The sequence below is a fragment of the Apostichopus japonicus genome, chromosome 2, assembly GCF_037975245.1.
Source record: "Apostichopus japonicus isolate 1M-3 chromosome 2, ASM3797524v1, whole genome shotgun sequence".
Lineage (NCBI taxonomy): Eukaryota > Metazoa > Echinodermata > Holothuroidea > Aspidochirotida > Stichopodidae > Apostichopus > Apostichopus japonicus.
The window spans coordinates 2,425,865-2,451,290 of record NC_092562.1 but is presented as its reverse complement, the minus strand read 5'-3'; the positions used below and the strand labels follow the sequence as shown (position 1 = coordinate 2,451,290).

Sequence of the window (25,426 nt, the reverse complement as noted above, 5' to 3'; positions counted from 1 at the left end):
TTTTGAACATAACGTTGATACCGCCAATACATGACATATTTACCTTACTAGAAGAAATATAATTCCGGATTTCCACATGGAGTAAAAAAAGCAACCGTATACTAGTATATAATGTTTCGGTATAGATTATCGCGGACATGACTAGACATTTAAGATACAGCGCTAAATAACTTTACTACATATGAGAGATAAGAGATAAGCCCCTAATTACAGTTGATAATGAGACCTAGTTCCAATCCTAGTTCCACGTAATTTCAGGATACCCTTGGGCAGTAGTTCTCAATCTTTTTAAGGCGACCGCCCTCTCGATCATGTTGAACTGTCCCAATGCCCCCCTCCCCCCTAATAAATAAGTAAAAATTTAACTTCGTGTTATCAGAATGAAAGCCCAGCTGCAGACTCATTTCTGGATTATTCGAAATAGTGGATTTAAATACAAAACAGAGGTGGCATATTTCGAGTCAATAACAGTCTATTTACTTTTTTTAAAGCTCATAGAAGACACTGTAAGGTCAACCGTATACTTTAACGTGAATGGTCTTTATACTCTCTCGTGGTAAGCTTTGCACATAGCTACATAGCCAGCCATGTAATGAATATTCATATAGTCTATTCGGCTTGGCTGTAATTTTTGAAGGTTTAATGTAAATTAATAGGTTTAACAGTCTAATTCAGGAAGATATGGGTTTATGAAATCTATATTTTCATTGAGTTAAATGCATTACACATATCTGCATATGCTATGGGTAAAAGTGTTGTTTTTGTTTAGTAAATAGTTAAAGGGATTATTGAATTGACTATTGAATTTATTGTACACAATCGGCAGTTCGGCTTATACAGGTCGGACAGGAAGGTAAAATGCAATAGTATAAGTATCAATAGACTGCGATAAAACATACAGTTATACAAACATGATCCAAACACTACCCTAACTTCATGTTCAGTAACGCAAATCTCATTGTTAAAACTCATGCACTAATCACCCCACTCATTACTACATTGTTCTCAGTTGTACTAGTCCTAAAGTCCTTAAATTCATTAAACTCTTCCACGAAAGTTTGTGTGACCTCTGCACCGGGGGTCACCGAATTCTGTCTGTATCCAGTCAGCATTTGCATTGTTTTCCATGCACCAGCAGAATTATTTTCAGCAAAGTTTCTTTCTAATTTGTTTTTGTATGTTTGTTGACACTCTTCGACTTTACGTTTGATGCACTTCTGTACCTCTTTCACCCTTGTTTTGTTACCTGCCATCAGAGCTTCATCCTTTTCGTTGAGTTCTTACGTTGAGTTCTAAGTTCTTTGTGACCCACGGCTTATTATTCGGATAGATTTTGTACGTCTGAAGAGGGATGATTGTGTCGACATAGAAGTTAACATAGCTAGTGACAATGTCCGTCGCCTCGTCAAGTGAATTAGCTGATGTGAACAATAGATCCCAGTCGGTGGTATCTAGGGTGGCTTGCAGCTCATCTGTTGCTGTCTCCGTCCAAGCGTACCGTTGCTTAGTTACCGGCCGACTTGTTTTCAGCTTCTTGTACTTCACATGTTGTTTTTTTCTACTGAGTAGTGCTTATACCAGAGTGAGGCAATTAAGAAATGGATTAGTTCTTTCTAAAAACAGCCAATTACACAATAAAAAATAAAATGCTTGTGCAGATTTTCTTGTTTCCCTTTGGAGTGGACATAGTGAAAATAAATCTGTGCGAAATTGTGACAAGTCATTAGCCTGAGATGTATATTATATCATTCAGAAGCATTAGGCAAATAATCATTACATATGATCAAATTTATGGCTCACTTGCACGACCTATGGACCAAAATAATATAGTGACTGTCTGAAGGCCCAAGCTAAAGTACTAAGCTAAAGAATACAGAAGGCTATTTATTTGGCTAATTTATCTAGGTCTGGTGATATTTGTATTAACCAATATTGGCCATTAGACTTAGCTACGTATACACTTGAGTCTTCAGAAGGGGGCCAAGCGGTAACATATTTTTGATCGAGACTTTCCAGGAAAAATAATAATAATTCCCGGTAAAAATTACCAAAAATCCAGAAGTACGGATGAAATGCTGTAACAACTTAAATTTTAGAGATAACGTTAGTCCTTGACCTACCACAGTACACCGCTACCACTGGTAGCACAGTGTATCATTGCATCGTGAAAACGATTCCTACATAAAGTAGGCTATACTGGTTTCGCCGTTATTACCAACAAATGGCGCCAAACCTTTACCAATCGTGAAATTACCATGGTAACGGCCCACGCAATGAAAAATTTTGACATCAGACTTTTCAGTTACTCCAAATCGCCAGAAAGTGCCACGACTGTATGATCCAATTTTGGAGAGCTAAGTGATGGATGTACACGACAAGACAATAACAAATCGCCGAAATCATGCGCAAATCGACTAACAAGTCATTTCATTCTAGCCTAAATTCCAAATATTCCGTACAAGATACGAAGAACACAATGGAGATTCATTTTGCATAACTTACGGGGAAATAATAGGCCGAATTTCGGGTATTCACGAAGAAAATAGGTAACTGTTTTTTTCTTCAACAGCGCATCTCCTTCGGCCATGACAACACAAAGAATAACTACTGCGCATGCGGTGAGAACAAGGGAAAGCTCCATGAGTAATCGGCTATATACGAGCAATCAATAGAGGGCGTTGGGAACGATTCGCCTGAGTTGGACACTTCCTATGGTTCAAAGGAAATCTGATCGTTTTCAGGGGAGGCCTGACCTTCGTGTATAGTAGTCATATATAAGCAAAGGGTTTATGTATAGGCTGTGTGGTATATCATGACATCGTGATGGAAGCGCTGAGGACAGAATTCCATTCCATAACAACTACCTGCTCTAATCTGTACATATGATCAAGGATAAGATCACCCTTTTAAGCGTCCAAACAATTTATCATGACTCATCATGAGTCAGTCTAGTAGACTATTATGCCTGTTTTTCGCAACCGTTTCATTGTGAAACCTTGAAGGTTATATCCCGACGTTTTCTGATTAACCTCATATTAATTTTGAGTGTAAAAGTTATCACGAATGGCACTTCCAATTAGGTCATATGATAAATTCACCCGGAGGGAAATTGGTATAAACATTACAACGACAAAAGCGTGGCTTACAATGCCATGCAAGATAAACGGTAAATCATGTTAAAATAAAGCATGTTAACAAGGATGTGTTAGTGAGAACAATAGCCTATGCAACGATTGTCTGTAAGACTAAACTAAATACTGGCTATTCTGCGGTGCAATTTCAAACAGTTGAACATGCTTTCAAGTTCATTTGTGAATTTTGTTGTTTGTTTAGTTCCCTATCATGTGCTTCTTTCTATACTTTAAGTAAAAACTGGTCAAAATTGATACCGCCAATACATGACATATTTACCCTACCAGAAAGTAAAAATTGAAAACCGGATTTCCACATGGAGTAACAAAAGCAACTGTGTACTAGCATAATAAGGTTTAGTTATAGGTTTTCCTAACGGGGAAATGACTAAATAGTCATTTTGGATACAACACCTAATACATTCCCATTAAATATTATTAGTTAAGAAACACTAGTTCCAATTGCGGCGCCTGAATTTATTCGGAACAACCATTATACAAATATTGGTCTTTTATCGTCATGATAAATATAGCAAGCTACCAAATGCAGTGTCAAGCAAATGTACAAATATAACAAGTCTTTGCAATGAGGTCAAGCAGACATTGTTGTCGGCATCAATATTGCTTCAAGTGGATTCTTCTTTACTTGTCACTTACAAATCCCTGATGCTAGCCTGACTTAAGCAATTGCCACATTCATTCTAGCCAACGTTTAAGTGTGAACTACTTTATTTGCTACATGAAATAAGCAAATTCTGAAGTTGCTCCTACGCCACTCAACTTGAGGGTCATTGTATAGGACAACCCAAATTGTTCACTTGTTATAATATTCAAGTGCGGTACAAATATCAATGTGCTGACATGTGCTAATAATTAATATAATACATGGTGAAAGTAATATTATAATGTAAATAAAACATGGTATAACCGATCATTTCTGAAGTTTGAACAGAAGGTCAAGATATCAACATCCTTCTGCGAAACTTTTAAGCAGTGTATTGTATGTATGTATGTATGTATGTATGTATGCATGTATGTATGTATATTAGATCCTCCTGTAAGCTGACCGAAGTCAGTCTCTTACATTCATATTAAACGTCCTTGATTATGAATTGTTAATTGCCAACAACTCTGTAACTGGACGACATACATTAATCTGGGAGTGACTCGAACCGAAGAACTTATAATTGAAAGGCACCGGCGAGCTAACACTCCACACTCCACGTATTACGACTGTAAAGAAAAAGAACGTCAATCAAAATGTCGCGAGTGCGAGTGCTGGATGCGGTTATGCGCTTCCTGTGAAAGGTTTATGTTATTTATTTATCATCCAGGCAAGGAAACCCTTGACCTCGAACATGTCTGTTTCCGATAGGTGCCTTAGTCTCTGACTGGTTCATAGTCTCTTTCGATTTCTATATAATGTTTTGCTTTCCAGTACAAACCAAAACGTCCATACAGAACTGAAAGAATAACTTGTTAGGTTTCGCATAACAAATAGTTCTGATTAACCTCATACTGCAGCTTACATTAAAATCATATTTCAAATACAATTCATTCGATCCAAGTATATTTACAATGGGGTCAAAGTTCACAGTAAGTTATACACATGTGCTAAATGTAGGGAAAGTCAACTTCAACCAAACCTGTTAAAATCTAAACACATATCAAAACAGGAGAGCAATCTGCACCCTGCAGTGCGATTGCTTTTCAGTAATATATCCTGAAATTTATGATCCAAAATTGTGATCCCGGGCAATCACGATGAAGTCGTAAACAATATTTATATTCCACATTGCGGTCCTTGAATTGGCAGCCTATATTCCGTTCTTGTCATTGTTATAAACACCGATAGTTTTGGTCAAGCGTGAACCGCTTATCCGTCCTTGTATTCGTCATTATATTACATCCAGATAAGCCAATGATAAGCCAATGATGGCTTCTTCCCGAGTTCCTGCTTGCAGGAGGATCTAAAATATCGTGGAGGATCATAAATTATCGTGCATTACTATCGTTCTCCGATATTGAATCTCATCAGAAGCAGCAGAACAAGACCGTGGCCAGCTCTCCCTTTTCTTACACAAAACAAGATGACATGGTGTCATTCCACGGAATGATATCGACGCCGTGGTGACGATAGGAGAGCGGAGTCTTCTGTTTCTCCTTGGTAACTTTGGTCACCGTTTATCAAAAGATGATGACAATTCATATGAAAGTTGTTATTCCTTTCAGGAATGGGTTCGTCTTCTGGTGACCAGATAAGACGTCTTCGGCCTCTTATGTACACGTAAATTACTTTTGCAAGTTTCAGCAATGGTTTTCCTGCGGTAGAAAATCACGAATAATATACTTTTCAGTTTAAAGAGTGAGTGGAACTATTGATCGGTATGCCCCAAAACCCCAAAACAACCGGTAAAAGAAACGTGATCATACTACAAGAACTACAAGGACGAAATGTGTATAATGGCAATCTTAAGTATGAGTCATCTAACTTATGGATCTCGCCATTGATGTAGCATGGTAGAAGATTTACAACACTCAGCTAAAGTTGTTGCAATATGTAACATTTTGCTACTTAACCTAACAACAGATCTACAAATGAATTAAGAAGAAGCACTCATACAAAGGAGAGACAATCCATTGACTAACTTCATACGTTTTCTATTCTTAATTCTAACAACGTGTGGTCACTCCTGTATATTTTGGTTGGTATTTGTAATGGTCACCATAGAAGATTCTACATTTTGGTCATGGCAGCTCTTCAATTAACTCACCGAAAGTAACACCGAGGACACCGATATTGAGAAAAATCAGTATAAATTTCATTGTTTCTTTCACAAACAGGGAATCTGTTTCATACGCCGGTACGGCAACCATTAACATGTTGAGGAAGATTGCCAACAAAGATGCAAGCTGTAGAAGGTTTGTAAAACATAAATGAATAAATAAATAATGGATGGATGGATGGGTGCAGAATGTCATCATGGCTCAGGCAATGGACTTACAAACTAAGGATTGCAGGGCTCGAGTCCAGGCCAGATATAACAATTTGTTCTTTTTGCGAGGCACTTTATCTCCATTACCTCTCCACACTGGTGTTTAAATGGCGATACCTGCGTGCGCCGGTTTGCGGCTGCACCCTATGGGAAGTCCCCCAGCGGATACGTAAACCTACCGCACTGCAGTGCTCCAGTGACCACTTTTTTGATTTTACATGCTTTTTGTGTGACAAGTTACCAATGACCATGGTTAACCGTAGCAAAGTCGTGTGACAAGGCCTTGCCTAATACAAGACTGTAAACCTTGAGTTTAAAATTTGGAACTTTAACTTTAAGATACCTGAAAGCATTGAACAAGTTTGTAATCTGTCTATAGCTTCCAGTTAAGTTAACTTTTTAACATCATAATATATGTCAATAATTTGTTTATATACAATGAAATAGTATTAAAGCTAAACAATGGCATTACTTTAATGAAATTAGTTATGAAAGTTATAAATTGTGATATTTCAATTTGGTTCTCATTTTTATTACAAGAAAAAAATTATAAGCTTTTTAGTACAGAATGACTTATAACTAACTTATAGAGGTACATGACCAATTGACAAGTTGAAATTGATAGCAATGTGTACCTGGAGTTGTTGCTCAAACTTATCCTTCATCGGTGAAAATGATGCATGAAGAGTAAAGAAGATAACGGCGAGGAATATCGTGATGAAGATTGAAAGAGAGCTGCCCCATCCGAACAGAATAACAATGCAAGTCTGTGAAACTTTTCTTGTAATTTCTACAATCTCCCAGTACCAAAACTGATCTTTGTAGTTCTCGTTGAGAAAACGTAACCATTTTGGATGCAATGATGATGACCTTGTAGAATCTTGACCACTTGAATCTTTACGATATTTCCACAAAAGATAAAATAATAATCCAGGAAAAGCTACAATGTATAGCGAAAATACGTAAGCAGCAATTTCGAATTTGCGATGGGTGTTTGTGTTACAATTGATTGAAAGGTCAGATCGCAGGAGGCTAACGTTGTGCAACATAGTTTCGTCTAACGTAAACGTCTGGCATGCTGGTCTGTACAAAGTAATTGTAGAATTACACGTAGAGGGATACGTGATAAATAAGCCCAAAAGAGTTGCAAATAGCAATGTATCTTGTTTGATGATAACAACTTGACGCAATCTTTGTGAACGAGAATTCGAAGAGTCCCCTTGGAAAAACTTTGCACGTACTTTTCTTAAACAAACCGCCATAGCTGGGACTAATGCAACACTAACAGTCACAATAATTCCTATGAGAAACTCTGAATATGCATTTAAAGATACACTTGGAACTAAGCAGCTGGGTTTTATGAAAATGGTAGATATGTTAAACTGCAAGAGATCTAACCAACCAGACAGCTGTTTGAAAACCTCAGGCCAATAAAGGACGTCTAACGAGTCCCAAAATTCTCCCATCACTTGATAGAAACCAAGAACTATTTTCCCTCTTGCAAGTGCAACATCAATAATTGAACGAGCTTCCTCGTGTCGTTTACGTCTGTACGTGTAGACTACGTAAAAGCAACAACCGGCAAGTAGGAGCAACCCTACTGCCACTTCTAAAAGGAAGACCCATGTCTGAGGACATTCATGGCACAAGTTCATGACCGGGAAGTACTTCTCAGCGCATTCCGTACACATAAATCCTGTGTAGCCTCTATGACAATTCCCTTCAACGGTGTCGTTCTTGTTATCACATTTAAATTTTTGGCGACATGGGTGTACATAAGCGAGAGAACCGGAAAAGGACGCTGTGGTTTCATCATAAGAATCATCAAATTTCTGTAGATTTTCAATGTACAACTTGTACTCTGAAATGTTTGATAAAGTCCAGTTCCAGTAGAATCCAGGTTCTATAGTAACGAAGTCGTTTTCACATCTCAGTCCTGCTTGTGGACAGAGTTCACAACCACCGAATCGATCTCTTCGAAAGTAGTTATCCATACAAAAACATGCTCGATACCCAGCGTGTCGACTCTTGATGGTACCCTCCGGGCAAACCGTACAATTGAGAGGGCTGACGCCTCCTCCTTTGGCAACGAATGTTCCATTGTTACAGTTGTTGCAAGCGATAACGTTCGGTAACCGTTGAAATTGGCCGACTTCGTCCTGGTAGAAACCACCTGAGAGAAGAAACGTCCGTTGAGTGAAGTCTGAAGTATGTGACTCTAACATCTATGTAAGTGATATTATTTCAAATGAAAATGACAGCAATTGATTTCAAAAGCTAATAAAAGCGAAGTCAATAAGAAGCGGAAGGAGCTAGCTTGGTAGACGAGGAGAGGAGAAGTAGCGATAAATGACTGCATGAAATTAATAAGCCACCAATTACAATAACTACATGGATTGAAATTTACTCACCACGTGGACACGGTTTACAAACTTCACGGCGTTGCAGGCTTGTATAACTTCCCTGAGCACAAGCCACGCATGTATAGCGACGAAGAATCTTAGGTTCAGTTTGTGTGCAGTTAAATCCTCTCTGCAACAGACTGTCCCTTTGATCAGCGCCTATTACTTTAATCGTTGTCTGAAAAGTGTTTTCTACACAATCACTGTAAAAGAAAAAACCCAAAGCGTAGTCTTGTTTGTTATGCTATTGTAATAAGACATTTAGGATAAAATATAATTTGAATACCTATATAACACAGAACATTCAGGTGTATGAAGTTGATAATTAAACTTGCCGGTACTTTTCAGCATCTGCGGGTTAAAACCACATCCTCATAGCATTTTTTTATGTAAAAGAAACTTCACTAAGATTTGTTTTTCTTTAAATATGTGATATTATGTGAATACATGTGGCAAAACAAACTGAATTATTTTACCAAGTCAACTGATAATGTTTTCGTATTTCCTCATATAATCACTTATTTATACATTGGAAGAAAATAATTTTCAAAGAACATTGTCAACTGAGCAAAAAATTCAAAATGTTTCATATTTGAAAAAAAGAAAAGCAAATATAAACTTACACGTCACACAACAATACATTAACTTACATATTTATGTTGTAGGGCGCGGTGGGAATATAAAGACCACTACATGTGAGTATGCTTAAATTAAAAGAGAAACAAGATGAAAATCAGTTAATTTAATGTCATTAATATTGATTCATTTTCATTAGATATATTTTTCGCCAACGTAAAGCAAGTTGTACTCATGTTGGCAATGCTATGATCCTTGGCAAACCTGTGTCCACTATTTATTCAATAATAAAACTTATAATAATAAAAGTTATAATAGTAATAATTATAATAATAAAAGTTATAATAATAATAATAATTATAAATATAAAAGTTATAATAATAAAAGTTGGTGATGATGATGATGATGATGATGATGATGATGATGATGATGATGATGATGATGATGATGATGATGATGATGATGATGATGATGATGATGATGATGATGATGATGATGATGATGATGATGATTTTTCTATATACTATCTATATATTATTTTGCTATATACTTGCACATGTACTTGAAAAGTGGTGTTCCATGTAATATATACTTACAAAACAAGATGAAAAAGTTATGTTACCAATCTAAAGCAAATTTCTATTCGCATTGATGATAAACGATGAATAAAAGGAGGAAAAAATAAGAGTAACAATAATAACAATACTAATAATAATAAGTCAAAGTCAAAATAATTACGGAATATTCATTTGCAGCGCTACTCACATTTCACCATTTTCTTGAATTCCTTTGAGAAATTCAACAGAGAGATGTTGGACCGGATTTCTCTGAGCTTCGCTTCAAGGGGTTTGAGCAAAGTGAAAGTCGATTTATCGATACATTAATTATAATGGTAACAATGATAACGTTAATAATGATTATAATGATGATATTGATCATATCGATAATCATAATAATACTAATAATCATCATAAAAATAATTTGGAAAATGATAATAATGAACATAGTAATCAAAATATTAAGTACTTTAGGTCAAAACTATAAAGAGCTAAGATATCGTATTTCATATACCAATTGGATGTCAAGCTTAGAAGTAGCAATTTGGTTTTGTTTTAAGGTCAGCCACTCAAAACTCAGGACGGTCACTGAACTACCAATTTAATCGATGAAATAATGAACAATTAGATCAACTAGCATCGAAACCAATCAATCGATCAGTAAAACTACTACGAAGTCAGCAATAAACAGTTGGATAAACTATAGCATCAATTTCAACTTACGAAGATAATTCTGTCAACTTATCAATACTCCATTCAAATCAAACCATTGACTAAATTTCCCTCGCAAACCATGGAAAAGTAAATAACTGCAAATAAACCGAATCATAAAGCAGCCAACCAATCAACACATCAAACAGAGCAACCGGATCCACTCACCGAATGACAACAAACCCCCCCCCCCCAAAAAAAACAGATAATTATCGAACACCAGCAAACAACTTAAAAAACAACAACAAAGAGCAAAAACCATCAGCTGACCTGTCAACTAGTAAAACTATCTAACCAGGAATTCTAGTGTTTTCTTGAGATTCTTGTACCAGTCAACAGGAGGTCAATTAAATTCCAGATATTAAAAGTATAAATTATCTATAGTTCAAAAAAGGCAATTTACTTCGTTTGTTTGGTGGCAAATCTACCAGCAAGAGGTCTTGTCGAATTGATAGACGCAAGCACTAGCAATTACGCAAACTTAGATTATGTTTGTTCTAATAGTGACATCTTATGAAAAATTCACATTGATCGTTATCAAATTAACTGATTTCGACGAATCTACAAATATATACTCACATAAGCTTTGAAGGATTGTACTGGGAGTTCGGCAGGTATAAACTTTTGGTTAAATTTGCTATTTGATTTCGGAAAATGAACCTTGATGAAATGGTTAAAATGTTAAAAAAGTATTATAAGGTTGTAAGTTTAAGTACTATAGAGTCCAATAAATAAAATAACTTTTCTAGTTTACAGTTTACGGAAGATTCGAAATTGTGACACTGTGTGTGTAATTATGATTTTTATAGTTTGAAGTTTCATGGTGTACATAAACAACAAGTTATTTGACTTTGTGAATTACACTTTGATCTGAGAATGAAATTACTCACAGAGTGTCAACGGACGTAAACGACAGCATCCCTTCTGGAATTTCGAACAAACTGTTACCGTCCAAATATCTTTGTTTTATTAAGAAAAGAACAATTTCAATGAGATACGTTGACGATGATTAATATGACACTAAGGTGATTGTTGTTTATCTGAAAGCATCCCCGTACCAGACATAGGATGCCCAGAGCACGTAAGTGTTCATGATGTTAGGAGCGGGGGATGTTTAACGCTAAGAAAAAGTACCTAAATCGTCCTCGGAAGTTCATAAATTGCGATCAGTGACCAACTTGATGTGTAAATCTAAAGAAGGTTTAAAGAGAAGTTTATAAAGCCATTTGAAGACATCCTACGTCAATAGCAATTATTGCAAAGATACCCAGAAGACAATTATAACTTAATAAAATCATGTGCTGGTTTTGATATTGACACAACTCCATCATTTGAACGGTTAAAGATCAGTGCCTTATGCAATTCTCTCTAGCCAAATAATGCGGACATATTACTTACAGTTGTTGGAGCCTCCGCAAGTGACTGAATACAGTCGGTGGAATATATTCAAGCTGATTATCGCTCAGCGTTAGTCTTATCATCCTGTGGTTGGTGTATTTAGATGAAAAAAGTTCTTCGGGAATCGTAATTAATCGATTACTTGAAAGATCCCTGTGAAGAAAACAGAAGAAAAAATAGTCAGCAACAATTAAATAGGGAGGTAGTTGCAGTCAATGATATGAAGTTGTCTGGCTTCGCTCTGTCTCTCTCCTTGAATCTTGTGTTCCTGTCGATTAATTCATAGTTTTCTAAAACAATCGGTCAAAATATCAGTCATTATAGCAATATAGGATTAACAGTTCTTGCAGGGAAGATGGCACGCTCTTCAGGTAACTTCCTGGGCGGTCAAGTTTTAGTCAATCAGCGAAGTGATAATACATGCAATATAAGCTAGATTAGGTTCATCGAACACCTAGGAAAACACCGAACACCTAGGTTGTGGCCGGTGCTGCCAGCCGGTGCTCATTGAAGCAATGCTGCTTAGAAATCGGGAGGTTCGATACCCAGGCCGGGTCACAGTAAGGTGGGTTTTGCATCCAAGACCAATCTACGGTTTTCCCATCTGAAATGACTTTCTTAATTGGAAATTCTAAATTTGAGTGGAACTGTTGAATTGGAAGCCAACCGACGTTGTCGCAAACAAATGGTACACACATATAACAATTTCTTGCTGTCCTTACAGTTTGACACTCCATAGAGACCTATTCGAGAGTTCCTGCTTGAAAAGAATTCCATCACCGAGAAAGAGAGATCTTCGTGGCTTCGCAGTCAAAATCTTTGCCGATAGATATCATATATCGATTTATGTATTAGGTAATTGATTGTATCGTTTAAGAGTTTGGCATAATAGGACTGTAAGGGAGTATTATATCTTAGTACTGAGTGCTCTAGCGCACATATTAAAAACAGTCTGCGAAATGTAGAGTGCGTAAATCTACTTAGACACACTAGAATGTATATACTTACAGGTCACGGAATATCGAAGTACTGTTGAAAAATTTGGCTGGTATGGAAGTAAGACTCGCATTGGACAGTACTCTGAAAATAGGGGATAAAGTCAAATGAAAGTCACTCCTTAATCACCTGAAGTTTTTTCCATTATTCGAAATTCGACTCGGAAAGAGATAGAATCAGAGATAGAGATAAAATAAACACTTTTGCACCCCTAAATATATCTGGTTGAGATCAACACAGATAATAAAGCATTTTTTTGGACACCTTGCATTGAGGTTTCAGCTTTGTAAAGCTTGTGAAGCATTTTAGTTTATTCTGCCCCTCAAGAAACTTTAAATGAGTACTTTTAAATACTAAATACTACAGAAGTATAATATCATGTTATTGTGCGATATCATTTTTCCTTATTCTACGTGATTGTACGAATTTGCAATAATGTGCTTTTCTTTCAAACTTTTGGGCAAACATCAAACATACTTGGTATTGAAATGTTTACTACAATAAGAAAATTATATAGCTGTGGCTATTATAAAAAGTCTTACAAACTCTGAATCCAAGTCAAGTGCTTGAATGTTGAATCGTCAAGCTGTATTATAGGATTACTCCTGAAACTTCTAACCAGTAAAAAGGAAAAGAGAAATGTTCAACTTACTGTTGTAATCTTATATTATAATTTGTTAAATAAAATGCACGAAAAACAAGACAAGAAAATCAAAATCAAAGAAAGGAAGAGTTTTTTTTTTATACTACTACGTTATGCCGTAAATCGCAACTTTCAACCCCGCACTTCTACAGACGCTCAATAGATATAGATCTGCAATACACACAGTGATGTGTCATCGTTTAGTGTTGCCACATTAAATTTGCCCCAAATGTTGGGATCTGGCTGTATAATACTATAGCAGTATGGTTACAGTTACCCTGCATCGTGATTTTAATTTGACACTTAGCGAGACTTTTTACAGGTAAAGGAAATAGGATAATGTTTATGTTACTGTTACTGCTGCAAAATTTAATGAAAAAAAAAATAAATTTATTACTTTTGTGGAACACATATTTGTGTGCAAATTCTTGTCTAAACAAACTATCCAATTGAAGTGATAAAAAATTAGAATAAGAGAATAAATCTATCATCTAAATTAATTGGAACCATGTCTAAATATAGCATTGTGTTGGTGGAGGTCAACACAATGCAATTACATTTATGTTAACACTTACATAGAAATCTACAAACTTACATGTAATGCAACCCAATTTGGGAATAAAACATTTTGCCATCGATGTAGGTAATGTTATTAGATGATAAACTTCTGGAAAAAGATAAAGAAATTACAGAAACGATATTATAACGTAGGAAGAAGAATGATAAATGTAAAATATGATAAAGATGGCAATGGCGATGACGATTGTAATGATCATTGTTATTAAATATATTAATATTTTTTATCGTCGGCAATGAAAATAATACATTTTGATAACACATTTAGTTTCACTTACAAAGTCTTTAGTTGTGTACAGCCTCTGATAAGGCCTCTTGGGACGTTTCCCAGCATATCGCATCCGGTCATTCCCCTGTGCATAAGAAAATTTAATAATTGAATGTGCTACATATTTTACCAATTAAATATCTTTAAATGTGTTCTCTTTTACGGAATAAGTGCCAGGGCAACCGAATCTATCTATCTTTAAGCACACCATTATCGTTACTACATCATGACAACAACTTATTGCACTCTTTTTCTCAGCAATGCACGTTATCTCTTGAGGAATGTTTATTTGATTTTTTTTTTGCATTAGTAGGTAACAATGTAGGAGAACTTCATAAAATATTTATACTTACTAATTTGGAGTACTCAATCCTAAACCATCTAATGCCACCCATGTACATCTAACACCTCCAAGAATATTACTGACCGAATGCAACTGTAATCTGACTGCTTGTTAACTTAGCTAACAGATTAGATTCACGTAATTGTCCACAAAGTCCACAAATGAAAAAGAAAAACTAGTTTATACTAAAGTTAGCGGCTTCATTAATTAATCATTTACATAGATCAGGTAAAAATATAACTTGTATAATCTATATTTGTTTATATAGTATATAAAACATATGATTTGGTTATTAACTGACGTTAGATGACAGAAAGTTCATTTACACTGTCTGAGAAATTAAACACTGGACAGTGTTCCATACTATTTCAGGAACATATGATCAGCTATAAAGTAAAATGTAAGTTATAGTTTATTCTTTTTACATACTGTTGAAGTAACAACCACTTACATATTATCAGCTAAAGTAGTATCATGTTAGTTATAGTTTATTATTTTAAAAGACTATAGAAGTAACAACCACTTACATATGATCAGCTATAGTAGTGTCATGTTAGCTATAGTCTGTTATTTTAACATACTATTGAAGTAGCAACCACTTACAGTTTCTGCAAACTCTCGCACACTGGATTCAAGGCCCCCTCATCAATGTGACGAAGATTCCGATTCAAGCTCAAACTCCTATTTAGTAATGAAATATCTTGTAAGATGGATATGAACAATAATGATATGAACAATGTGGTAATAAAAATTACAAAAAACATTAAATTTCTAAGTCCAATACAACAGTGTGAAGAATATATCGTCAAACCCCGTTGCAATACAGTCCAGTACATTTACTCAATTTTAGCCATATATTTTTCAGTAAAACAAAAGGGGTACGCCAGATTCCTTTTAAGTATTTTGTTTTATGCGACATAGTGCTCGAGCGAAACCCCTTTACAAAATAGGTGTTCATGTTCACTGAATAGTTTTGTCAGATTTTTAAGCTGACATCTTCATAGCCACAATCTCTCCAGATGAATGCACTGTCGGGAAAACAAAATATCATCTTGCGAAGGTATATCGCTATTGATTTATCTGACATATCAGCTGGGTGAAAAGTCCTAATTTTATAATAATACGATGTTAAAACCTTACTGCAGCAAACGGCTAAATAAAAAAGAGTTTCTGTTTAAGCAACTTAATGTAGGAACAATTGTGGCCGAAAGGCAAGCATTCCTTTTCAATGAATATTCAGCTTGGGGAAACAGACCATCAAATAAGAAACGTTTACTTTACTTGTAACTGTCTCCTAACATCAATAGTCTCAATAGGTGTATGCCTTTATGCTTTTAAGACACCTTACCCGATGGACTGCAGTTAAACCTGAGCAGAACGACATCATTTCCGTTCTTCTGGGTCAAAGTAACCCTGGTTTCAATGTACTTACATTATACGTAAGGTGACGTGACCGTGACGTCACAAAATTCTCAGATGATCAGGCAAAGACCCAAGATTCGCAATTAGAGTTTATTCTTTGTCTGAAAAAACCCTCAAGCAATAAATCAAAGTATGCATGAATACCAATCATCATATGGAAAAAACTTGCGAAACGTATTCAAAAATGACTGATAACGATACGAAAAAGAAAAACAATTGTCTGTTTCGGTACTTAATGTATATTTTGATACTTTATTTAATAGATGCGATACTGCGATATAGGATACTGCTTCATTTTCCCCATTATACGTACAAATCAATCAGTCGTGGAAGAAAACCCAAGCTGTGCTGATTAATCCGATCGAAAAGATTGTTTCGTAAATCGCTGCGAAAGAAGATCATCAAAAAAGAAAAAGAAGTAGAAAAACAAAGACGAGGCAATACATAAAAGCATTTAGCATCATTTGTTATAGCATAAAAAGGAAGGCCAGTTATTTCGATGTGCAAAAAGGTATGTCTCAAGAATTTAATAACTGTCTCGAGAGAGAACAAAAAAACTGTTTGGTATTTTAGCACTTAAACGGCTTAATAAATACAAAATAAAACAATAGGACATCACAATATATAGGAATAAATACATTGAACGACATTGAGTTTAACGATGGTATTTATAAAAATGTCAAAAAGTACTTACAGATGAATTAATTTGGAACAATTTCGTGTAATATAATCTGGCAGGAAGGCAATGCGATTAGTTTGTAAGTTCCTGAATAATAAAAACGAAGAAGACACGACAAAAGAACAAAAACTGTTGCAATTTGTCATAAATGAAGCGGTACAGATACTCAGCACTATTACATGATACAAAAATGAAATCGAAACTTGCTTGAGTAAGTGTCACAACCACGTTTCTATGATGTACATTGCAGTTTTTAGTCACATATGAAGGAACACGATCCTAAAACGTGTGACAAAATATCTACGATGCTTACAGCCCAGTGCAGGAACTGGATATCTCAATATATATATATATATATATATATATATATATATATATATATATATATATATATATATATATATATATATATATATATATATATATATATACATATATATATATACATATATATACCGGTATATATATACCGGTATATATATATATATATATATAAATATATATAAATAAATATATTAATATACTTTAATTTTTCAGTTGTTTGATAAATAGACCTGGAATAGAACGTGTGTCTAGAAAATGTGGTGTTCTAGGTTGTTACAAGCCTAGATCAGATTATACCAGTTCACTAACTGGTTACCCAAAAAGTGTTTTCCTTTCTACAAAGTCTTCAAATTTAAGGTTTGACTCACACTTCCTCAAGATGCTCGCATTGGCTGAAAATCAGTTCAATTCTTTCCAGAAGGTTTTTGTTAGCAATTCTAAAGAAACATAAAAGAAGACCGTTGGCGACATGTGTATAATGATCTTTCGAACTTGTAGATTCAGCTGATCTGTAGCACCTTTGTTCATTCTGAAAGGTTTACAAACTTAGTTCTGATAATTCTGAAGTACAATAAATTTTTAATGTTTCAATTTAAGTTGTTATCACTATGAAATACATTAACGGTATTTATTGCCTGTTTTGAATTAAAGTTTAGTATGTTTTATTGGTAGTAAAATTTAATATGCTCGACATATTGAGGTTGAGAGACTAATCTCTCGAAATTTTGAGGTGCATTTTATATAATCTCAGACATAGACCTACTGAATACCTTGAAGATGGTTAAATATATCCCAAGCATTATCAACAAACATTGACTTACAGTTTTTTCATACTTGTTGGTGGAATAAATGGTTCTGTCACGGAGTTCATTTCGATTGTGCTGTCAAACAATGGAAACCAACCATTTATTAGTTGAAATATTTTCTTTGTTAATTTGACAAAGATATCACCATCACAGTGTATTTGTGAATTCTAGAGGTTCAATAAGGGGAATATGAATCTCGATGTAGGATGAAGACCCGACAAAGAAAGAGAAAGAGGAAGAGGTCAAGGGTCACATTGTTGTCGAGCATTTGTCCTTTCGCATTATCTCGTTGATTGTGTTCACAGTACATCCCAATATTCTCGTTGTCATGATAAATGAACTAAAATCGTGTTGTTAGCTTGTATTGGGAGAAACAATCAATCTTGCATTTTAATACATTGGGACATAGTATTGCAATATACTTTGTTCCTGGTATGATTCTCTAAAGATTTGAGGAATTGCTGCATTGCCAAAAGTTACGACTAGGCTTTATCCCCCACTCATAAGTATCTATGGAGTAAAAATCCTACAACACAAGGTATACTCACAGTTTGAACAGTACAGCAAAATATCTAAAATAATCCTTCGGTATACATGAGATTCCATTGTTCTCTAAGTTACTGTGGAAAGAATAGTCAGCGTTTACCATTAATGTTATAGTGTTATCATGACTTTCTATCGATTCGTTTTGGATATCTCTCCATAACAAAAAGCAGGTGCAAAAGAACAGAAAGAAACACCAAAGAGAAAAATATGTTCAAAAAATGTGATAAACTGCATGGAACCTTGACCCAGCAAACATGCACCATCGTCCTCCCTACGGTCATGGGTGAAGGGCAGGGGGTTATATTCGTTTATTCCTTTCGTTAAACTTTGTTTTAAGTTTACGATTCCTTCAGTTCTTACAAGACATGCGGATAAAATACAATTTTGTCTTTACCAAAATAACCACATCGATGTCACTGATGAAACTAACTATTAGGTGCTCGAGCTGTCCAAACATTTCTGTGATCATTTCGAAGGTATGTAAATTCTTCGAAGTGGTATTCTTCACACGAACCGCACCCGTGATACGTATCTCTCCTCCACCCACAATCCGATAGACACAAAAAGCAATCCGAAAAACCCATTTAGTTTAGCAATGATCTCTATGAAGTGATATCTGATGGAATATGTATGGCCTATAAGAAAACCGTCGGCGTACATAGATTCTTGATATGCTAGCCTACTAAGAAGAAATTATTCATTTTGCAAAAATAAATACATACATGATGTAGGTGTCATTCGGTATATATGATGGAATTGCTGTTAGATTCCTATTGGAACAATCGACGTTTCGGCTCGCACATATGCAAACCTCGCAGACGTTGGAATCTAAGGACAAATTTCAAAGAAGTGAAATTTATTGATAGCTACATCAATAAAGCATCCGTATATTTAATACTGAATTCATTTGGTTCTGTCCATGATTAGACATGTCACACAACACTAGTGTAAATATTAACCAAGACTGGGCTTTCTTCAGAGCGGCACGATTTGCCCTCTAGGCTAAGCGTAGAAGGGAAGCTAATTTCTATATGATCATTTTCAATTTTGTATTTATTATTACATTCGCTGAAGTTCTTGTCTTTACAATTTATTAAACATTACGCGTAATTGCTTTAAAATATTACTTTTAAATATTACAAAAGTAATCAAAACAGCGAACATATAATACGAAAGGTTAAATGTATCATCAAAGACTGTCGGCTATTTGAAATAATTAACCCCTCGCCTCATACCCTTGAAATATTAGTACAACCTGTGGCTGGTTTGAACTGTCATCATACCAAAATAAGTCTGATGATTATGAAACAAACGAACTGTATGACTTTGATCTCAATTTACCAGCAATACCATGAAACACTGCAAAATAGAGAAACTCAAATGCACAAGAAGCAAGGTAAATGTACCAGATAAATTGCAACGGAATGATACTCTCTCTAACTTTCTCTCTCTTTCTCCGGCTGGGATTTATGCCTTTAATGGTAATATGTTGTTCCTCACTTACCCAATAAGCGACAAGGATCATTTCCAGAGGCCACGCAGATGGCGGTGATGGCAACCATTAAAGCATAACAGAGTTGCAAGATGTCCATTGTAACGTAAAGAAGAACTCAAATTGACTCTGCTTGTAGGTGACAAGCGATATTAATAATAGTTATTTCATATACTTCTTCATCGCCAAAGTGGACTATTGTAATACGTGCAGTGATTGACATAATTCACAAAGACTTGCATTGATATGTTATACTGAATAGTTTCGCGTCAACAAAGAACACAGCCGTAAGAATATAAACACAATTATGCTATGAAACCGAAATTAAGGAAATGAGTGGAGTGATATTTGCGCGTTCATTAGGACAATAAGGATATAATTTATTATGACAGGTATACGACAGGAATATACAGTTCGTGTATCAGGAGAAATTCTCTCATGTTTTATTTTATCAAGTATCCGAGAGTAATTTCTGGTTTTATAGTTGCGGTTATATTTAATGATGAAATTTCTCAACATCAGATTTTCATTTTCAGCTTTGCTGAGTGTTACAAAATATAGTTGCGTGCACCGGTTTGTGGCTGCACCATATGGGTAGTCCCCGGGGACACGTGGTTGTCTTGCACTGTGCTGCCCCAGGAGATTAATTGAATTATGCACACTTTGGTGTGTAGGTGTGACAAGTTACCAACGACCAAGGCTAAGTTGATCATTTAGCACCTTTGAACAATTTCTGTTGATTTTGGCGCTATATAAATGTCTTCTGATTGATTGATAGATTGTCCAGTCCAATCCGATCCAATCCAATACACACATAATGAAAAATCAATTAGGCAAGTGCAACACTTATAAACAAAATTACGTTGTCATTATACTATGTACGTTGTTGCAAACACTAATTTCACAACATTGCATCGAAAAAAAAATTAATTTTACTCACAATAAAGTCAGTTTTGATTAATTGCGTGCGCAAGAAAAAACATTCTGACGGGTACCGAAGACGAGTGCTACATGTTAAGACAATGAGAAAATGAAACTAAATGAAACTGCCTGAGTATGTCATGTAAGGGGTGAGACGTTATCTTTGCCCACAGTGACAGTAGGGCATTAATATGTTAATAAATTAAGGCACTTCCAATTTTCATGAACCTAGGATGTACATTTTAAAGACTACATTAGACAAACTTGCCCGTCGATTAAAATGACCTCATACTTTGCTACAGTTTCACTTTTGGTACAAAACACGTCAACTCCAAAAACGTTGTTATCTGGAAGCCACTGGGAATTGAATGCAAATTCACTAGCCTGCGGATGCTGAGAATACCTTGCTCTTGCATATCATCAGAATACATCTTCCTACTGCAGGCTATCCTTTTAAAACATTTCAATAAGGTATAGATAGAACGGTTTAATCACATCGGAAGGTAGGGGTTTTGCTAAATTGGTCACCGGGTAAGAATTCGATAGCCATTAATACTAAAGAGCTTCTATAATCAGGCGCGTAGTAGCCAGGAATTTGCCAAAGGATGGGCTAACATGTAGGCAAATTATCATCGCCGTAGATTCTGCATTGAAAACAATCTAAGCGTAGCGCCACCTGTTGGCGCTACGAGTGCAAGAACATTTTGGCTGAAAATGCCTCCCAGATCGCTGGAAATGGCACTTCCAAGGCCTTGTAAGTATATGCTCAAGGGGGGGGGGGGGGGGCGGGTGGGGCGGCCGCCCCCTTCGCCCCCATTGGCTACGCACCTGTCTATAATAATACACATAAACAGTCTAGAATGTGTACAGCCCAGATTGTCGATAGACTCATTTCGAGGGTCTGCATAGTCAACCTTGCTCTAAGGAAGGAAACGGCTACTAACAACACATTCATATAGAAATTAATATTTTACATATTGTTTGATCGTTATCGTTTTGCTGCCGTTTATATGGTCACATGGTTACATCATTCCTCTGAACAACGGAAACGACTCTTCTACGCATCTGCAAAATGCAAGGTTTGACTTACACTTGACAAAAAATGTTCACAGGTCTTGCTGAAAATCGATAATACCATCTCTAGAAGGTTGCATTGAGCGTCTCTAAATTGAGTGACATCATTTTTGGGAGAATTCGTATATTTTTGTCATTTACAGTCTCTCGTGAACGATATTAACTGAATTGTGTTCTTTTTTTTTATATATATCATTGATGATTAGTAAAAATAGGCTTAGTGCATGCATATAGGATATATAACATCAAAGCTGTCAGCGAATGATTGAGGAATGTTCAGGTTGGAGAAGGGAGAAGCGAGGATACACATTCTCCAGGTGCAGTTACGGTGTACGGTTAAAATGTAAGGTTTCAATAGCAACTGATAAATAGAAGCAAAGATGGGCTGTAAATGTTGTTCGAATAACTAAATATCTAAACTTTTAAACTTTTAAACCAGAACAAATGGCAAAATTGAATGTTTTTCAAAAATATTAACACCATATATCAGTAGTTCTAAGTATGATGTTCTGAAATAGGATTAAGAAGTAGGATAAAATAATTTTAAATAAAAAAGACCTTAGACTGTTTGTAATGCTTGATATAAAATATTCTTTAGGAGACATGATCACAATCACGGGTTATCTTATTGCGTGAACGCTATGTTTAGCATTCTGTTATTAATAAGGGGTTAATCAACGGTCTAGTGTGCGTTACTCACAGGATTAATGCACGATCGGGGGATAATGCAAGCGATGCACAAGGGCGGAGCCCGAGTGCATCCAGCGATAGCATTAACACCCGAAGTGCATTAATCATGTGAGTAACGCACGCTAGACCGTTGATTAACCCCGTTCATTCATACACTACCATTTGTGTGGTGGAAAAACATAAAACAAAACATTTTTGGTGACATATAACCAAAGATTTATTAAAGTGATGCCCCGTAATTTTACCGTGCGTTACTCACAGGATTAACCACGGTCAGCTGACCTGAATGGACCAATAGGATTTAGGAATCTTGACTAAGTATGAATGAACAAACATTAACTTCCAGTGTTTGCAAATTTGTTGGTGATAAGAATGCTACTGTCCACGGAGATCATTTCAATCGACTTCAATTCAGTGATGTCAAATTACACTGAAGTCCTGTACATAACATCTTCGGTCTGGCATAAACTATGATTCAACAATGGTGAGGTTTATGAACATTCATTCGGTGCAGTTACGTTATGTAAATCGAATGTAACTAAAATATGTCATTCAACAGTTCAAATATACACGTAAACGCAATGGCAATTAACAACAAATTGACTTTAGCTGATTTAGTTGCATACATAATGAACTCCTGTTCATTTACAATAGACTTCTTTAACATGTACCATTACGTGCTAATATATTTTAGCGTTCTCAAAATTCTCGTTCAATGTGACCTCAATCCAATAAAACATAACCTATTTAGACAGGTACTTGAAATACTAATATCGCCGTTGAAATGTTTCACTGCTGTTTTATTTATATTGAATCCAAAAGAACAAGTCATTCTCTGGAAAAAGTATCAATAAACACACATTAGTATTTATCTCATTGAATTTAATCTAATTTTAATTCAAATTAACTTTAATCAAATTCTTTCAATGTAACCTCTATCCAATGAAACATAGATTATGCAAGACAGGTACTTCAAATGTTAATATCGCCCTTGATTTGTCCTATACTTATTTCACTGCTGTTTCAGTTTTGTAGAATCCACAAGAATAAGTCATTCTCTCATGGACAAGTATCAATAAACGGTTGTTAGTTTTGATCGCATTGAATGTAATTGTCATGCTTAATAGGTTAATATTCATGATAATGAGAGACAGCATTGACATAAATTTTAAACATGGTTTGTGCTCACTGTTTCATTTTTATTGAAACACAAATATCTTCTTTTCCAAGAAATGCAAGTAGGTTTGGCCAAAAATAGAGTATACAAAATGGCCTTGCAAGTAAATCGGGCATGTAACAAAGTGACAACGAAGAGTATACTGCGACTATGAAATGACTATAGCTACAACTGACAAGTGGGTCATTTGCATATCAAAAGAAAATTAATGACTTACCGAAATGTTAAATATACAATTACACTTTATACAAATGCAAAATCAAATAAAAATATTTACTTTGTAAAAACATAAGCATTACTTCTAAAATATAATTTTCAACTTGATAATTTTGCATTTAATATCCAAAGATTTTCTTGGAAAATAAAATGTAAGATAAAATGTGAGATATATGACAATAATAAAAACAATATTTTTTTCTTCGAAGAAACAATATTTAACAAGTTTATTTAAATGTGTACATACATTGTAATTGGTGTTAATTAAACCTGGCTTGATAGAAAATGTAGATGGGATATTTCTGTTTATCTGGTAGTCTATATGCCGTGGCATGAAGAGTTTCCTTGTATTAATATAATTCCAAATTTACAGTTTAATTAATACATAAGTTAAACGATAACCAAATATCGCTTTCCAGCAAATGAAGTGCATTTTGGTTATCATCATATCTGCAACATGTTTCCAAGTTGATGGCTATACGTGTGTCTGTCATTCAGCACCTGAAACTCACAGTAAACGTCACAAAGTGCACTGGGTTGTGAACTCATAGGGAGAGAACCTCATAGCACCCCTTATACTATTTATATAGTTATATTTATTGTATGTGTTATTGTTCTCTACAATTTTGCAATCAGGAAGCATATGATTTGATAAAAGAAATAAATCAAAAAATTCAAAGTTTGCACTGAGCACTGGGATGTGGAATCATGGGTAGGAGGTGCTTCCTTGCATCAGCCAAACCATGACGGAAAAGTACCGCTTAGGCCGAAAGACTAACAAATTAATACTTCAGAATATGAATTTTCTTTCAAACTCTCTGCACTTTAAATCATTTCCCCTGAGTAGACATCACCTATCTTCACCCTCTGAAGTCATGAATCCATAGGGTATTTCGTATGCGATTAATTTAGCTGTAAGTGTTTAACATTTGTGTTCAATGCACTAGAAAAGTTTAGATCTCACATACTTTCTACCTTTATATAAATGAGAGTAAAGTTTTTGCAGATATGTCACCACCGCATCATATACTTGAGCCCCCCCCCCTGCCCTATAAGCGAACTGCATGGTGTCAATGAACTGTTCTGTAATACTGAGAAGGCGTTTCTTTCCAAACATTTCATGACGTTACCGCTAAGTGAGACGGGCCGAAAAGTCATTAGGCTCAGTTGTATTCATTTTATCTGAGACGGGTATAACTAATTACGTTTTCCACAGTCGTGGAATCGAGCTGATGTCTAAAGAACAATGAAAGAGTTTTGTGAATATCCCAGCCAGTTCAGTAGTTTTGCATAGTTTAAGGATCTCATTATACAAATCATCAGGGCATTGTGCTTTGTTGGTTTTCAATGATCCAAACACTAACCTAACTTCATATTTAGAAACGCAAATCTCATTGTTAAAACTCATTTTTTATTAATTCGCCAATCAATCCACTCATAGCTACATTGTTCTCAGTTGTAAAGTTCTAAACTTCATTAAAC

General features: G+C 35.3%; 2 protein-coding genes across 4 annotated transcripts in view; both read right to left on the bottom strand.

Moving 5' to 3' along the window:
- LOC139973930 (tyrosine-protein kinase receptor Tie-1-like) overlaps window positions 1–1,389 on the bottom strand; it is a 39,356-nt gene extending 37,967 nt beyond the window's left edge. The window contains exon 1 of the mRNA XM_071980824.1: window positions 1,247–1,389. The gene's annotated coding sequence lies outside the window, so the exon portion shown is untranslated. The remainder of the gene's footprint in view (window positions 1–1,246) is intronic.
- Window positions 1,250–20,135, bottom strand: LOC139973949 (uncharacterized). Of its 3 annotated transcripts, XM_071980844.1 has the most exons (22): window positions 19,879–20,135; window positions 19,097–19,202; window positions 18,377–18,448; window positions 17,844–17,903; window positions 17,391–17,459; window positions 16,714–16,785; window positions 16,333–16,404; window positions 15,201–15,278; window positions 14,265–14,339; window positions 14,006–14,077; window positions 13,310–13,381; window positions 12,780–12,851; window positions 11,772–11,924; window positions 11,264–11,332; window positions 10,953–11,033; window positions 9,871–9,942; window positions 9,180–9,233; window positions 8,539–8,732; window positions 6,763–8,300; window positions 5,906–6,044; window positions 2,503–5,453; window positions 1,250–1,571 (listed from the first exon to the last, which is right to left on the bottom strand). In XM_071980844.1, the coding sequence occupies exons 1-21, from the start codon at window positions 19,964–19,966 to the stop codon at window positions 5,233–5,235; spliced, it is 3,429 nt and encodes a 1,142-aa protein (XP_071836945.1). In that variant the 5' UTR covers window positions 19,967–20,135; the 3' UTR covers window positions 1,250–1,571; window positions 2,503–5,232. The 3 variants fall into 3 exon arrangements, with proteins under 3 accessions (XP_071836945.1, XP_071836953.1, XP_071836961.1); XM_071980852.1 differs by lacking the exon at window positions 17,391–17,459; XM_071980860.1 differs by lacking the exons at window positions 17,391–17,459; window positions 17,844–17,903; window positions 18,377–18,448; window positions 19,097–19,202; window positions 19,879–20,135 and having other exon boundaries at window positions 15,201–15,297; window positions 16,307–16,404.
- Between the last annotated feature and the right edge of the window lie 5,291 nt (window positions 20,136–25,426).

Coding starts and splice junctions, on each gene's coding strand:
- LOC139973949 (XM_071980844.1), bottom strand. CDS start 19,966: ATGGACATCTTGCAACTCTGTTATGCTTTAATGGTTGCCATCACCGCC. Junction 6,045..6,762: donor AGTTTGAGCAACAACTCCAG/GTACACATTGCT, acceptor AACCTTCTACAG/CTTGCATCTTTGTTGGCAAT. Junction 5,454..5,905: donor TGTCCTCGGTGTTACTTTCG/GTGAGTTAATTG, acceptor TTTCTACCGCAG/GAAAACCATTGCTGAAACTT.